Source organism: Etheostoma spectabile, chromosome 6, assembly GCF_008692095.1.
Source record: "Etheostoma spectabile isolate EspeVRDwgs_2016 chromosome 6, UIUC_Espe_1.0, whole genome shotgun sequence".
Taxonomy (NCBI): Eukaryota; Metazoa; Chordata; class Actinopteri; order Perciformes; family Percidae; genus Etheostoma; species Etheostoma spectabile.
The window spans coordinates 26,310,076-26,326,234 of record NC_045738.1 but is presented as its reverse complement, the minus strand read 5'-3'; the positions used below and the strand labels follow the sequence as shown (position 1 = coordinate 26,326,234).

Genomic DNA, 16,159 nt, shown 5'->3' with positions numbered 1-16,159 from the left:
CACACACACACACACACACACACACACACACACACACACACATCCTGCCTGGTACAGATGGCACAAAACCCCAAGAGCATGACTAACACACACTGAATTTATGACCTTATGAAACAAATTCTCCACATTAACCCTGAAAAAATAAATAGCCTTTTTAAATACCTTTTTAAACCAGAATTAGTAAAGTCCTTTAACAGTCAAAGTTTATCAGCAAAACACATACAATTTGTACTAATAATGAGATAACGAGACTAAGGGCCCTATCTTGCACCCAGTGCAAGTGTCTCTGCTATTTCTAGACCAACACAGTTGTTAATTTCCCATCCTGCACCCATGTCGTTTAATAGCAAATGCACCTCCACCTATTTTTGCGCCCATGGGTGTGCTGGTCTTATAGGGAGGTGTCACATGCAAGAGATTAAAAATAAAAATATTACAGTGCAAATCCGCCATCATTAAAGCAATAAGCCAAGGTGCAAATGTGCCTGGCTAAAGGGAATGGGAGAGGACTCTCTGATTGGTTGATTGCCTGTTACGCCCAAAACACACCCATGATTAGGCTTAGGGTTAAACCAAGTCCAACCCTTTTGAACCGTGCGCCCGGCGCCAAGACCCTTTTTTCCACCGTCAAACTAGCAAAAGTGGATTTGGACACCCCCTAAACGCACCTGTGCCATGCGCCTCACGCCGTGCACGTAGATCGTTAAAATAGGTTCCTAAGACTCTGTGGCACAGTGGTGATGTTGGCATTTAGCAAGTGTATTGCTCACATCTTAATTTAGCATGTTAGCATGCTAACATTTCTGAATCACCAAGTACAGCCAAAGCTTGTAGGAATGTCATTAGTTTGGCACACATTTGTTCATTAGTTAAGTATTTGATGAAACAATAATTTTGCCCTGAAGATGGCCCTAGATCCAATAGTTGTTTGAATATCTTAATACAAAACAAACATGTCAACATCATAGTGGCACTAGAGCAAAGTCAGGGGATCACCAAAGTCTTGAGGATCTATCCTCTGAGGACTAGGAATTCATGTAGCAGTTGGCGAGATATTTGACGCTGACTCACAAATGCTGACCTCAAGGGACCACCAAACGTCTTTAGGGTCCATTGTCTGGGGACCATGAAGGCCTGTCCACAATTTCCTGGCAATCCATCTAATAGTCTAGATCTAATAGGTATTTCCCTCTGAATCCTAGTCTGTATGTGAAGAGCTCTGAATCCCAAATGTTAACGTCATGATGGCACTACAGAACAATTCTGGGGAAGTCTCAATGATCCATCCTCAGGGGACCATGAATGTCTCTACAAACTTCCTTTGCATTACATCTGACTGTTGTCAAGATTGTTCAGTCTGGCCCAAAGTGGTGTGTCCACCAACAGACCCACATCTCCACAGAACCATGCTAGCGTGTCCAAAAACAACATGAAAGATAAGACAGATGCAGATTTTTGAAACAAAAACTCGTCTGCGTGTGGTTTCAAAAGAGAAGAGAGTTCAGAGACTACAGAGATACAGATAGAAAGAAGACAGATTGCTATTACTCTTTTAATATTCTGGATCCAGGATTAGGATGATCAGAAGAAGCACAGCAGCCGATGAAAGGAGACTAACTTCAGTATAACACTGCTAAGCCAAACTACACCCATTCACCTGATGCTCCGTCTGGGCCATGACTGTGGGGCTGCCTGCCAAAAACTACAAAGTGCTCCCAGCATTGACATATGATAGATGATGGAGTGATATTATATCCTCTTTAACTCTTTCCTGTTTCCTGTTTTCAAAGTTTTTGAACCAGAAATTTGGTTTTCTTTTTACCAAATCGCCCAAAAATAACATGGCTGGTTCCATACAACGCTCTTTGCAAGTAAAATGAAGGATGAGATCTCTACTTTTATTGGTTTTGGTTTAATTTGAATGTATAGCATTGGGAAAAAAATGTAAATGGTTTTTAAAATAGTATCCCGACTAAACGTCTGAGATCCACTCAACATCCTCTGATCTTAACTATTAGTCAAAATAATTCATATTTTCTCCCTTTTTTAAACTCAGGAACTAAGTATAATTTCATCCAAATGAGAATGATTGACCATAAATTCCAGAAAGAAGTATAAAACCAGAGTTAATAAATTGGAATGAAGTTAGCGAACAAGATGAAGAACACGATCCGGAGATAATTTAGACTTATACTTTATAAAGTGGAGGACAACATAAGAGGTGAAAACAGTGGCTCCAGGTAGAGGCCAGACTAGCACTACTACTACTACATGCACACTGAATTTCTTATTGATGATTTGAATCTAAAAAATGCAGGATTTCTCTCATGCTTGAATACGTGTCATACCATCACTTAACTTCCTCTCGCCTGTTGATTTCCTCTCAGCATCGGTGCCTTAGGGGTCAGTTGCGTAACTGCATGTGTTGTTTCCTTTTTTGCATTGGGAATGATGTAAGGGTTGGTGTGTGCGCTGCTCTGGCATCAGTGTTTCCCCCGCTCTGTCCAGATGGTACATTGCTTTCCATTTTGCCTCAATCAACTAACTTCAAACTAACTAACTATATATACATTTATATTCTGTGCTGTGTGACTGATTACACTGTAATTTCCCATTTTATTGGGATCAATATCTATCTATCTATCTATGTTCCCTAACAATTCCCCATCAATAACAGAATGACATCACCACTTGACCCAATACAAGCCATGTTCCCTTCATGAGCAGCCCAGACTCGTGCAAAAATCCTCTTTCTTCCTTTACCGAGGCCCAAAGAGGATTGCAAAAATAGAGCCGAGACTCGTGGGAATCGAGCTCCAACTCCCTTTCATCAGACTCAAAAATATCCCTGCGTTCTGGGCGGCCTGCATCACCTTGCCTACAGTTTCACTTTTATTTTCAGGCATCCACAGTGTCATCATGCTGGAGCATTGTACAGCTGCCTGGCCTACTGGCACGGCAGAACCCGATTACAGGCACCGAGCAGGGCCGAGCACGCAGAGCCTTGCCCTAGCAACAGTCTTAGCAACCAAGGGGGGAAAAAACGCTGCACGAAGGGCTAGATGGGACCAATTATGTTTAAATCTGCACAGTACACAGTGTAGGCTTCTGGTGCTCATCCTGAGACGCTGTTCTTCACTGAGAAACTATGTGGAGTGTGCCGAGGTGGTGTGTGTGTGGGTGTTCATTATTCAGCTGCACAGTGTTCTTCTCAGACTGAATAAACAATGTGTCCTTGAGCCAAGCGGGTGTCAGCTTAGCTTCTATGCTACATAGTTATCCAAGTACCACTGACTTGTATTTCCGCTGTTTCTTGCCTAAGATTATGGTTTCATTTGGAATATTTTGCTTTTTCCAAACAGATTCTTTAGAGAAAATGAACTAATAATGATGATGGCATGACGATGGGTGTTAAATGAATTTTTCCAGTGAGCCATGGGATGACTGCGTACACTAGGAAAGTGCTTGAAAAACATAATGATCTGGAGCGAATGAATCGTGGGAGAAACAATTCATTAAACAGGGTGTTGTTGAGAGGAGAGACAGCTGTGGTTTTCTTTCTTAAGAAGCGACTTTATTACTTCCGTGCAACTACATGAAGCCGTATGAAGGAAGTGCAGGAGGGCGGTGACATAAGAACATGAAAAATAAAGAGTCCGAGATCAGCTGTAGCGTCCTGGAGCCAAATAATTTCAAAGGGAATCATCTCCTATCGGCCTGGATAATAGGGTGCTAGTCACTCAATAGTGTCAGGTTGTAACCCATGGTGTAGTCTACGTGATGCACACGAATACGCACCACTAAGAAAGCTCCAGGATTTCCATATACCCACCTAAAAATGCCCATTGACACCCAACAACATACTTTCCCTTATAAGTTTTGACATATCTTGAATTGTGATCTGTGTTTTTCTTCGTCATGTAGGCTAAATAAAGGTATTTCCTCCTACATTTGGTGCGTAAAAATGTATCTGAATACAGGAAATGATGTTGTTGAGGCTGAAAACTTCCCTGAGGGAGGACACCCAGACCCCCCACTATGATCTGCCCTCCCAAACTCAGGTTCTGGCCAATATATATTCAGTAAATAGCATACAGTATACAACACATTAGACTACACCACTGCTTGTAACCTGAAACCCAGTGAGCTGGTTGGACACTGTCCAGCTCACTGCTACTGTTAGGATATGCAAGGATTTAATAAATGTTGGAAATTGACATAATTGCAACTAATTATTTGAAGCCGTTTACACTGTCAAAAGTGTAAATTGGTCAAAATGAATAAATTAGAGGACATTAACTAGTATTTTTTCATTTAAATGTTAGCTATTTTAATAAAGTCTGAAGTGTATAGTATGATGATGTGTTTGACATTGATTGTACTCAATTTATGGTATTTTCTGGAAATGCTACTTAATATTTTTGCATACATTAAAATGCATACTATTAACTTGTCCTACTCAAAATGTTAGTTATTTCCCTAAACTTGCAAAAGGAAGTTGGAAAATGTTGTCTTAATTTTGTGGCGTTAGATCCAAGTAGCAGTTTTTAGAGTGCCTGACCATACTCTCTGCTACCTGAAGTTAGTTAACAGGTTACATCAGTTTTTAATTTTTGACGTTTTGCCTGTTTCCACTGTGTTGATCCTGGACTAGCCCCTGTGGCATTAGGCCTCCAGGTCTGCACCCGGATGCTCTGCTTGATTCCAGACAGCGTTGATTGGCTACCCACTGAGCGACAGGCTAAGCATTATCCAAGTTGCAAACACAGGATTTTCAGCTCTCTTAAGCATGACAAACTGCTGCACACTTCCTGCGTAAGCACCACACAATCACTCCAACAACCCGACCAAACACAGAAGTGCTGGGTAAAAGCTGTCAGTCGGATGCTGACATAACGCGCATAATGTGACTGGTAAACAAGTCTTTAAGCCTCAACTGGCGCTATTTCCCTTATCCAGATGGTCTACGTTTATAACAGCATGGAGTGGGTGTGACTGATAGATTCCTTTAATCCATCCCTGTCAATGTGCTTTCTAATGTTGATCATGCACATGGATTAAATCTGTTTATTCCAATTTGCTCTCAGCCCATTTTTCCTGTTGGCGTTGTTTTTAAGGAGGCTTTTCCTCCAGTGATGACGACATTTAAAGCACACTGATAAACTCCTAGACGGCACACTGCTGTGCAGTTTTAGAAGATGTGAGCTTCTATATTCTAACACATGTCAGCAGTGATCTCCTGAAATAGAATTTGTTTCCGATTCACAAGGTCCCGATTCGACCGCATTTCCGATATGATATCATATAGGTTGGAGACCTTTTGCTAGGATATAAAAAGGTTTCATAGAGAACTTATGCTGTAAACTGTACAAGCAAAAAGCAACCCTCAAATATGTTTTAATAATGCTCCACTTTTTACTTTTTTTTCTTATACATGCATGCTGAAATATGCATGCATGCTGAAAATTCCTGTGTTAAAAGATTGGGTTCTTGATTTTTTGAATCTATCACTCAAACAAAAATTTGAAATGACATTTTGAAAATGGAAAGATGTCAGTCTTTTTCGAGCAACACATGGTTGGCAACACTTGTTCGGAGCTCATCAGCCTTTCTGCTTCATCACTGCATGATGTCATGACTGAGTAATCACTTCATCATTCCAGGGAGCATAAGGCATATCAAAACCAATACCAACACGGAGAAAACTGACAGTGTTCTGACATTCCAGAAGATGTTTATTAAGTTGGAATCATACATAAAAACACAGCTGACTGCTCTGACTAACCCCACAGCCTCTTTTCTATGCCTCATATGCTTCCACATAGACAATAGATGGGGCTAAAACCTTGAAGAAAATACATGAAATTATCATGATAAACTCAGTGTAACATTTTTAAAGACTATATTAAAGAATATATCTATTAGAACCACTGCTCCTAGCATTGAAACTTACCCCCCCCCCCCCCCCCCCCATGTGTTTACATGCCTGCCTTTGTTTTTCACATCACTGCACAGTCATTGTTTCTGATGAGATTTCCATGTCCTGAGATCCACTGACAGTGACAGCATCTCCCCCCCACTCGGGTTTTTATTCTAATGTGTATTCAGCGATTGGGATTTTGTTTTGCTGCCTGTGCATTTCACCCCCCCCCCCCCCCCTCAAAAGGCACGCGAAGCACGACATAGGCTAAGCAATGGCGATGTAAACATCCGACTTCAGACCTGTTGGGTCCACGTTTAAACCCAGAACCCCCTACAGCGTTCATACTGTAGAACATCTGGGGGACTCGACTAAAGACTCATTCTGGAACTTGTAAACAGCTGCTCCGCCAAACTGTCCCCACCCTGTGTATAGTTTCATTTCATTTCGTTAGTTCTTTTATTTTTTAAACCTACTGGTAATAAAAGATTGGTTTGAAATGTTTTTGGTGAAAGGAGAATAAATGGAACGCTTGCCTGGATGTGTGATGGTGGTTGCTGGTGCTCCGGGGGTGGCTGCTGCCTCTCTGCCTCTCTGCCTCTCTCTGCTCGGATGTTGGATGGAGGAGAGCTGCGTGCACACTGAGGACACACACGATTGGACAAGAAACGAGACCACTGACAGTGCACGCGCAATATGACGAGCATCCCATAGTGTGTTACATAACGCATGAGGCGTTACTTAACCACGAGCTCCCTTCTATCACATAAAGCCATACGCAGACAGGCAGGTTGTATGTGACACATGTCTGTCAACATATGATGGAAATCTAACGTTGTCCCTATGTTTTTATTTGTATTTTTAATCTAATAGGTGTTATGGTATTTTACAACATGACATACGCCACAATACATTATTCACAAGTGCACATTCTAAGATATGAATATGTGAAAATCGCCCAAATCAATACTATGTTTTCAGTTCTTGCATGGAATTGTGGGATATCATATTTCCTTTAAGGTTATTTTGTTGGCACAAAACTTTTGTTGAGCCACGCTAAAACACACAGCGTGACATGTGAGCCTACATACAGGGGCTCCGTGTGCACAGTGATACGCATGCGTGCGTGTGAATGTGTGTTGCGTGCGTTTGTGTGTCCGTGTTTGTGTGTGTGACTTCCTTTCAGTGTGAGAGCGTGTTTGCTCTCCATGGTGCTGAAGTCAGGGAGGTGGGTGCTGCTCCTATGGGGCGCCGTTTGTAAAGCGGCTCGTGCTGAAAATAACAGCAACATTTTGTCACATTTAGCTTTAAATAATGTTTAAATAACTGATATGAAATTTTGAGGGTCACTTTCTTGCACATTTACAACAATATTTGTCAACTTGGAAATATTTAAATAGTTAAATCCAAATATAAATGTTACACCTAATGTTAAATGTTAAATCTAATCAAATCTAAATGTAATCTAAATATTAAATCTAAATCATGTTAAATCAACTAAATCTAAGTTAATCTAAATATTAAAACTAAATCTAAATGTAATCTAAATCAATCTAAATGTAAATCTAATATTAAATCTAAATCTAAATGTTAAATCTAATCTAAATGTTAAATCTAATCTAAATCTAAATGTTAATCTAAATATTAAATCTAAATCTAATATTAAATCTAAATCTAAAAGTTAAATCTAAATCTAAATGTTAATCTAAATCTAAATCTAAATGTTAAATCTAAATGTTTCGGTGAAACTAAATATTTAGCTAATATGCAATAATGTCGGTAACCGGAATACCAAAATAAAGCTCGAGGAGGTCAGTGTATGTTTTAGTGTCAAATAACGAATAAAAATCCACTCTCGGAGATATGGACTCTTGAACTTGGATAACCGTGAAAATAACTACCTAAATATAACACAGTTGGGGAAAACTGTATTTGAAGAGTACTTTGAGTTTTTAGTGTCACTTTTATGAATGTGTGGACATTATAGCCACTATAGCCAGCCACGGGGGGCTCACTTTGACTGGTCTGTCACGTTCGCTTGCATTAACGTCAGCAAGAGCCTATCCCCGCCCCCCCGACAAGGCACTGACAAGACACTGCGAAATGTCCAACGAATCAGCGTTAGCCGAGAACATCGGCAGAGCCGTCCCGGTGGCTGAACAAACTTATTCAACAGCGACTGCAACAGCCTCAGGGCCACCGCAGGCCACCTCGGTAAGCATGTTTTCCAAATCACGGAGCTAGCATTGTCTTGTTGTCAAGGTAGTAGCAAATCTCTACTGGCTAGCTACCGTTAGCTAGTTTAGTTAAGTTAGCCTTGACAACAGGGTTGCTAGCTCCGTGATTTGAAAACATACTTACCGAGGTGGCCCGCGGTGGCCCTCGGCTGTTGCTGTCGCTGTTGAATAAGTTGTTCAGCCACCAGACGGCTCTGCCGATGTTCTCGGCTAACGCTGATTCGTTAGACATTACGCAGAGTGACCATGGCCAACAGTACCGTGCCTTCGGGGGCGGGCGGATAGGCTCTTGCTGACCTTAATGCAAGCGAACGTGACAGACCAGTCAAAGTGAGCCCCCCGTGGCTCTATAGTGCATAATTCCACACCATTCATAAAAGTGACACTAAAAACTCAAAGTACTCTTCAATACAGTTTTCCCCAACTGTGTTTATTATTTTAGGTAGTTATTTTCACGGTTACCAAGTTCAAGATTCCATATCTCCCGATGAGGATTTTTATTCGTTATTGACACTATAAACATACACTGACCTCCTCGAGCTTTTATTTTGGTACTTCCGGTTACCGACATTAATTTGCATAGCTAAATATTTAGTTTCACCCGAACATTTAGATTTAACATTTAGATTTAGATTTAGATTTACATTTAGATTTAGATTAATATTAGATTTAACATTTAGATTTAGATTTAGATTTAACTTTAGATTTAGATTTAGCATTAGATTACATTTAACATTTAGGTGTAACATTTAATATTTGGATTTAACTATTTAAAATATTTCCAAGTTGACAAATATTGTTGTAAATGTCAAGAAATGACCCTCAAAATTTCATACCAGTTATTTAAACATTATTTAAAGCTAAATGTGACAAAATGTTGCTGTTATTTTCAGCACGAGCCGCTTTACAAACGGCGCCCCATAGCTCCTGTCCCAATGCATATATCATTTATGTTCGCCTGCGATATGCCGATATATCACGGTGACTCCACACATTCTGTAATGAATAATCAAAACAGGGGAATGGAAGGGTCCGATTGACAGTCCCTCTAGCCCACAGTAGGACTCAAATAATGCCATACATGTATCTCTGAAATAACCAGCAGGCCGTGCGTAAATGTTCATGTCGTGTCCTCGTTTGCGCGTTCGTCAGAGTGTCAGACTGGGTTCTGGAGAGGACCTGGACTCCGGCTGGTGCGGACCCAGTTGTCAGCACGTGACTTATGAGCCGCAGTTTGTCTTCTTATCACTGAGGCCCTCTGCTGGAACCAGATCATGTCAGACAGAGGGTGCTGCTGGTTAACAGCTAAATGGATTGCCATAAAGACCCCCATCACTGAGACCTGATCACTGCGACTCACAACGCTTTGTGACACAGACCCCCCCCCACGCCAATCCAAAACCCAAGCCTAGCATTGTTTGTTTTTTATGCTAAAGAACTTCAGATTACCTGTGCTCCGTGATCTTGCATTATTGCGCCTTTTTTAATATTTTTTCGGTTAAAAAAGGAGCAAAGGACTGCAAAAGGCTATGGCAAATGACTGCATGTTACTATATTATTGGATATGGAGATGTCAGACTAGTCTATGATCCAGACACAGCCCTGGTGATGCATTTAGGTAACATGGAGAACACATTTTCCTACTTGATTTTTTTTTTCGTTTTCCACATTCTATAATGAACCCTGGTGTCCCCTCCTGAATGGGAATGTTGGCCACACAGAAAGACCCGAGCACAAGGCTCGGGGACAACATGTCCCCTTAAAAGACTTGTTCTTAACTATTTGAGATGACGACCCCTCAACTCATTGTTACATTTTATGTTTTTACATTGACATGTTCCCTTTGCTATAAAAACAAAAATCAGAAGTGTAAGTCCGCGCGTGAAAGCTGATCATGACCACTGGAACGAGGGCCTAATACGGCACAATTAAAACGGTGTCCTACATTCAGATTTCCCCAGAGGACGTGAACGCAGCGTTTGTCCTTGTTTCTTTGTTTATGGGACACATCGAGTTGTAATAAATGGAAATGTCCACTAGAGGTCACTAATGTTATTTACAACACCTTGATGCCTTTGAGTGACTACACCTCGGAGCTAAGTTGGCTTTACTGGGATCACATCCTTAGGTTGCATTTAAAAGCACGAGACATCGAACCGCGGTTCCGTTTCTGAGAAGTTGATTCTCTGCTCTTTAAAAGACACCACAAGCAAATACTGAAATTCCATTTGCCTTGTTCTATTTCCATTCCATAGAATTTAAGAAGCTCTCTAAATAACGTGTCAAACCCAGTTGCAAAATGCATGTCTTTAAATTACCTCTGTGCTTTACGATCACCTTGTGCACACAATGTTTTCACTCTATCTGTGCGTAAAATCTAATCTAATCTGACGTGTCCTTGGGAGTTTACAGACTCTCTCAGACGTTGTGATAAGGAGCACTATAACTCTGTTTTATTTCTCTGAAAATCGGGTGGACCTGCATATACTTCGGTTAACTTTATAAACTTGGTACACGGAAATAGCTCTATGTGCTTATAGTCTTAGAAATGATCCACATTGGCAATAGTTTAATTTCATTTCAGTTTTACTAATTGATATCACAAGTTAAGTTATTGTCATCCAAAATAAAGTTAGCCTTTATTCTCTATAGAGAGTGTATATAGCTCCGCAACTGGCTGCTGAACCACCGTCAACAAAACTTCTCATGTGTGTCTCTTGTGGCGGTCCGCTGTCTGTAGTGCGCGTCTGTTTGGAAGGTCTGTGACATGAAGTTGTTTGGGAAGCCCTGCACTGAGCGACCATGTGGGCGTGTTTCTCTCGGCCCAGCAGTCTCCTCTCTTGTGTGTAGTCCAGAGCGCAAAACGCACTTCTTCTGGTGCGACCGGAGGGCGCAAAAGTAGCAGCTCTCCGACACTGACGCGCACACCATCTCCCACTCCGGCGGCCCCTGAATCCAACTTCACTGAGCGGGAAATAAAGAGTTTCTCAATAACTCCCGGTGACTCTTCCAGCCATGGACGCATCTCGACTCGTAACGCTATATCTGGGCCTGCTCCTTCTTTTCCTTGGGAATATACCGTGTTTCCAGTCTGCTGCTATCATCTCTCCCTCTGCGCCGAGAAGAAACAGGGTAGCCCGGATCTCTCATCGGGACGGACAAAGGTCATCCAAAATCCTAAAAGACATCTTCGCGTCTACGCACCCTATCGTGGGCCATCACAAAGAAGACATAAAGGACTCTATTGTGCCGCATGAATACATGCTCTCCATATACAGGACATACTCGGCTGCAGAGAAGCTCGGACTAAACGCAAGCTTCTTCCGCTCCTCTAAATCTGCCAACACCATAACAAGTTTTGTGGACAGAGGAACAGGTTGGTTTCAGTCCGCTGCCAGCTCCATCAGCTCATTCTTGCATAATTTCTCCTCAACTGACTTGTCTAATATTCTCCTCTTAGATGTGAACCAAATGGGACTAAAAACTGCACTCATGCATAAGAAGAATAGACAGACACGCTCGCAGCGGCAACTTTTACGCACGTTTTAAATCAGGCAAGGATAATGTGCAAACGCACTTTTACGCGCAGAAAATATCAATGAAAAATAAGACTAACTGTTAAAAGAAAAGTCTAGAAAGCTGCAGGGTTATATGTTGTTCATGAGCAGTGCTGTGGTTGTATTCGTGTCAGCCGCCAGAACATGTAACATTTTCCAAGTATGAACTTATATTACACTTAAATTAACCTCTGGGCAGCACGACAGTAAAACACTAATTAAGGCGCTCTAAATGAAGGCTGTAAATCACTCTGAGTGCAGGCTGCAGCCAAAACTGTTCTGCTCCCAACCTCCACGTGAATACAGAGGAAAGTTTTTTTTCTCAGTAAAATGAGAGCACTAGGTGGTTGTTTCATTTTTGAATTATATAAATAAATATCCAAATACAAACACCGTGAAATAAGCCCCGAAGATTTTTTAAATACAAACAGAGGTTAAACCCCAAATCCGGCACATATTAGAAAAGTGTCCAACCTGTTGGCAGTGTGGTGCCCGGTTTGGCCAACTCGTGCTGACAAAGGGAGCCGGGGCCCTGTGAGAAGCAGGTGTTTGGGTCAGTTGACATGTGTTACCAAGTGATTTGACTGGCCTGCGAGGACAAACACAATCTGATAAACACAAACACCTCCAGCACACACAATGGGACATAAGCCGAGTTAATCTTTGCAGGGGAAATAAAAGCTATCTTTGTTTGCTCTCCCTCCGGTCTGAAACTCTCTGCGCGCTGCAAAAAATATCCATCATTATGACTTATTTAGTCCTGAGTAAATCCCATTATGCATCACAGTGCAAATCACCTTTTTTTTCAAGCTTTGTTCAGTGAAATGTACTTTTTAAAAAAACTATTTGAGGTTTAAAACTCATTGCTAAAATTGAACAAACTGCGTTGCAAATAAATGGTGTTTTTTTCACGGAATTGGTCGTTTCAGGAGAGCAAACAAGACGTTTTAAGAATAAATATGAAAGCTCGTCCGTGTGGGCATTTCTTGCAGTGTGAACTGATTTGATAGGAAAACGCCTCACTTTTCCTGTGATTTTGATGTGATGTGTCACTGGCTCTGACCCCGAGCTGGACCCTCGGAGAGCTGCTTGGCATCGAACGGCTGATTGGAGTATTTGAACTCGGTGATCTAATTGAGTGTTCATGTCATAACATATCAAACACTGTCTATTCTCCCATAATGACCCAGCTCGGCCACGATGGGCACATCACCAAAAAGACGACGAGGAAGAAAAAAAATATGAATGAGCACTTCCTCCGCTGTGAAGTGATTCGTATTTTTACAGCGGAATCTCCCTTTGCGACCGCCACTTTAATTACGGAAAATTATTTTTTTCTTTCCTTTCTTTTAGCTCAAGCACCTTTTTTATTTTTAGGATCCCTCCCAGCATCCCCTAAGTGTTGCACTGCATTAACCTGCAGAATGGACCTCAGCTGGGAGTTGTCGTTATTTAAATCGCCTCCATCAGGAAAGAAATACACATGGGGGCCAGCTTTCGACGCGTAAAGTAACAGGTTTTACGTCTTTTACGCATTATTCATCCAAGCAGAGACAGGTTTTACTGAGTGCACCATATGATCCACGGCTTCTTTGGCTTTGTGCACTTTTGTAGATAAATTCATTTTGCTTCTAAATCCAGGCAGGGTGTTTCCTGGAGGTCAGAAAAGGCAAGATCAGAAAAGAATAACCCGAATCTGAAAATTAGTTTTGGCACTTGGGGTAACTCATTAAAGCGCAGATGGCGCAGCCCGGCCTCTCTCTCTCTCTCTCTCTCTCTCTCTCTCTCTCTCTCTCTCTTGCATTTGTTCAAATACAAGCAACAGGGTCAAAGAAAAGTGCACAGGATGTCGTTTTAGTACTAAAGTCATTCTCCCCCCAATTATCCATCGTCAAGTATCTTACGCGTAATGGAAAAAATTGGCTTTTTACGTAATAAGGAAATTAAGAAAACTCTCTAAATTTTTTAAACTGTCAACACGAATATCTCTCGATAACTCCAACAGTGTGTTCAGTCAGTCAGTCAGTCAGTCAGTCCGTCAGTCAGTCAGTCAGTCAGTCAGTCAGTCCGTGCAGGCGCGTTTTAAGGGAATGTTGTCGTTGGCAGGATGAGATGAAATACAAGAAAGGGAAGTGCTTTAATGAGGAAGTCGGGGATTCAGAACTGTTAATTATTTGGTGAACTTGTATTCGATTTGTTTGAGGTCTTATAAAAAAAAGGGGGAAAAAGAATCCTAATGCAGACCATACGCGCAGTCACGAAACGAGCACCAGGTTCCAATCTGCTCCACTGGCGGACCCGGCAGGGTTCACGGAGGCAAACTGACAACTGGACTCAAATATCTCTTTAGGACTAGCTTTACAAATCACATCGCAGGGGTGTTTAGATGTAGCCTGTCACTTTTATTCATTTATTTATTCATTTTTTCCCCCAGAAAGAAATGGAGACAACCAACTGAGGCACCATACTTTTATTTTACAGAGGGAAAAAGACCACACATCATCCATCTCAACAAGAAATCTAAATCCGCATTTAGGCTTTGAACAGTGGTTTTTAATAAGTAGAGAAATGGGTCACGTAAAGAAAGTTCACTCATCCCAAACGAAATTTCTTTCGTGAATTTAATACCACATTCTTGATGAATTCGTCTTCTTTATCGAAGAAAAAAAAATGCGGGAAATAAAAATAATATGTCATTATGATTTACTAAATTGTTTTCGTTTTTCATAAGAAGAAAATAGTCTATTTAAACAGAAAATGTTTCAAAATAGCTTGTTATGGCGGATGTTTTTTGGGAGCAAAACCAAGAAAATGTCCATTGTGTCTATGCTACAATAAGCTGCAGCTTCACGTGAATCATAACATATGCTAAACGTTTTCTTTTTTTATCCAACACGTATTTTGTAAAAACCGCGATAGAGATTATATTATATATATTACATAATATTCCAGTCTCATTGCTGCTGGGACATGTCCAGGCCTCCTGGGTCCCCAGCAGGAATAATGCATTAATTGTGTATTGTTCAGTTGAGTGTGCAGTGTGTCGGGTCCGTTGTGTCTGGCAGCACCCAGGGGCCTTCACGTCACTAGGCCCCTTGTTTTTCTTTCTTTCTTTGCTTTACAAGAAGAAAAGAAAACCACATTGGTGATGTTCTGCCCGCTGCTTAGATTTAAGACCTGTTAAGTTTGTAAAAAAAGGAAAAGTTTTCTTCCACTCTGTCAGAGAGCTGGGAATTCATAATCAATCTGTCATCAAGTGAAATGAAAGCAGAACTAGTTTCATTAAAGCGTGCTGGCTTTGAGGCATGCAAATGTCGCCGTTTCAAATGTGTTGGATTATTGTCACTGCGACATCAAAAACGAATGTTGGCCCTGGAACGACCCAGATATCCCTGCACGTGACGTGACATTGTCTAATTTGCATCACAATATCATTTCAAATTGTTCATGTGCAACAAATTCACATGAAATGAAATTTGGGGAGCTTGAATTTTCGAGAGGAAGCAGGTTCTCTCGCGTGGCCTTCAGCATACAAACCATGTATTATCAAGAGAATGACGTTCGAATGTAATAAAACACAGGGAGGTGATGTACAATACAGCCATGTAATAATAATAATAACTGTGTTTTTCATTCTCATCCAAACGGAGGACTTGTCAGCTGTAGTTTGTTTCAGACAGGTTCAGAGAGAGAGAGAGAGAGAGAGAGAGGGGGAAGGCCTCTGGGGTAGAATGTGCCCCCCTCCCCCCTCCATCCCTCTGAACACTGTACACCCTAAGTGAATCTGACTGCAATTATTTTCTTCTTTTATCCTTGCAGACGATCTTTTGCACTCTCCTCTGCGAAGACAAAAGTATCTGTTTGATGTCTCAACCCTTTCAGACAAAGAGGAGCTGGTCGGGGCGGAATTAAGGATCCTCCGGAGAGCGCCCGGGGACGCGCAGGCGTCCCTGCAGACGACGGGCCTCTACGACATCCAGCTGTACCCCTGCCGCTCGGACCGGCTGCTGGACTCCCGGTCTTTGGACCCGCTGGACTCCACCGAGGCTGGATGGGAAGTGTTGGACGCGTGGGAAATGTTTAAAGCACACCAGCATCACTATCATCCCCACCACCCCCATCACCATCACCACCACCACCAACATCCCTATAAGCAAGGGAACCAGCTCTGCTTCCAGCTGCGCGTCACGCTGCGCAAAACCAACACCGAGGTGGACCTGAGGCAGCTGGGGCTGGGCAGGGGCGGCCGGTCCCAGCAGGAGAAGGCAATCCTGGTGGCCTACACCCGTTCCAAGAAGCGGGAGAACCTGTTCAACGAGATGAAGGAGAAGATCAAGTCGCGGAGGTCGGTCGGGGAGAAGGAGGAGGGGGCGGTGGCAGCGAAGGCGGCGGGGGAGGAGGGGGTGGGGGTGGCGGTGGGGCTGAGAGGGGTTAGAGGAGAGGGG

At 42.1% G+C, this 16,159-nt stretch overlaps 2 protein-coding genes across 4 annotated transcripts in view; one reads left to right on the top strand and one right to left on the bottom strand.

The window, feature by feature from the left end:
- Window positions 1-6,623, bottom strand: part of sybu (syntabulin (syntaxin-interacting)) — a 15,251-nt gene extending 8,628 nt beyond the window's left edge. For all 3 annotated transcript variants that reach the window (XM_032517677.1, XM_032517678.1, XM_032517679.1), the window contains exon 1: window positions 6,457-6,623. The gene's annotated coding sequence lies outside the window, so the exon portion shown is untranslated. The remainder of the gene's footprint in view (window positions 1-6,456) is intronic.
- A 4,361-nt stretch (window positions 6,624-10,984) lies between these two features.
- gdf6a (growth differentiation factor 6a) overlaps window positions 10,985-16,159 on the top strand; it is a 5,580-nt gene continuing 405 nt past the window's right edge. Inside the window, exons 1-2 of the mRNA XM_032518142.1 lie at window positions 10,985-11,533; window positions 15,534-16,134. Of these exons, the coding sequence (XP_032374033.1) occupies window positions 11,173-11,533; window positions 15,534-16,134 (962 nt within the window). The 5' untranslated portion in view covers window positions 10,985-11,172. The remainder of the gene's footprint in view (window positions 11,534-15,533; window positions 16,135-16,159) is intronic.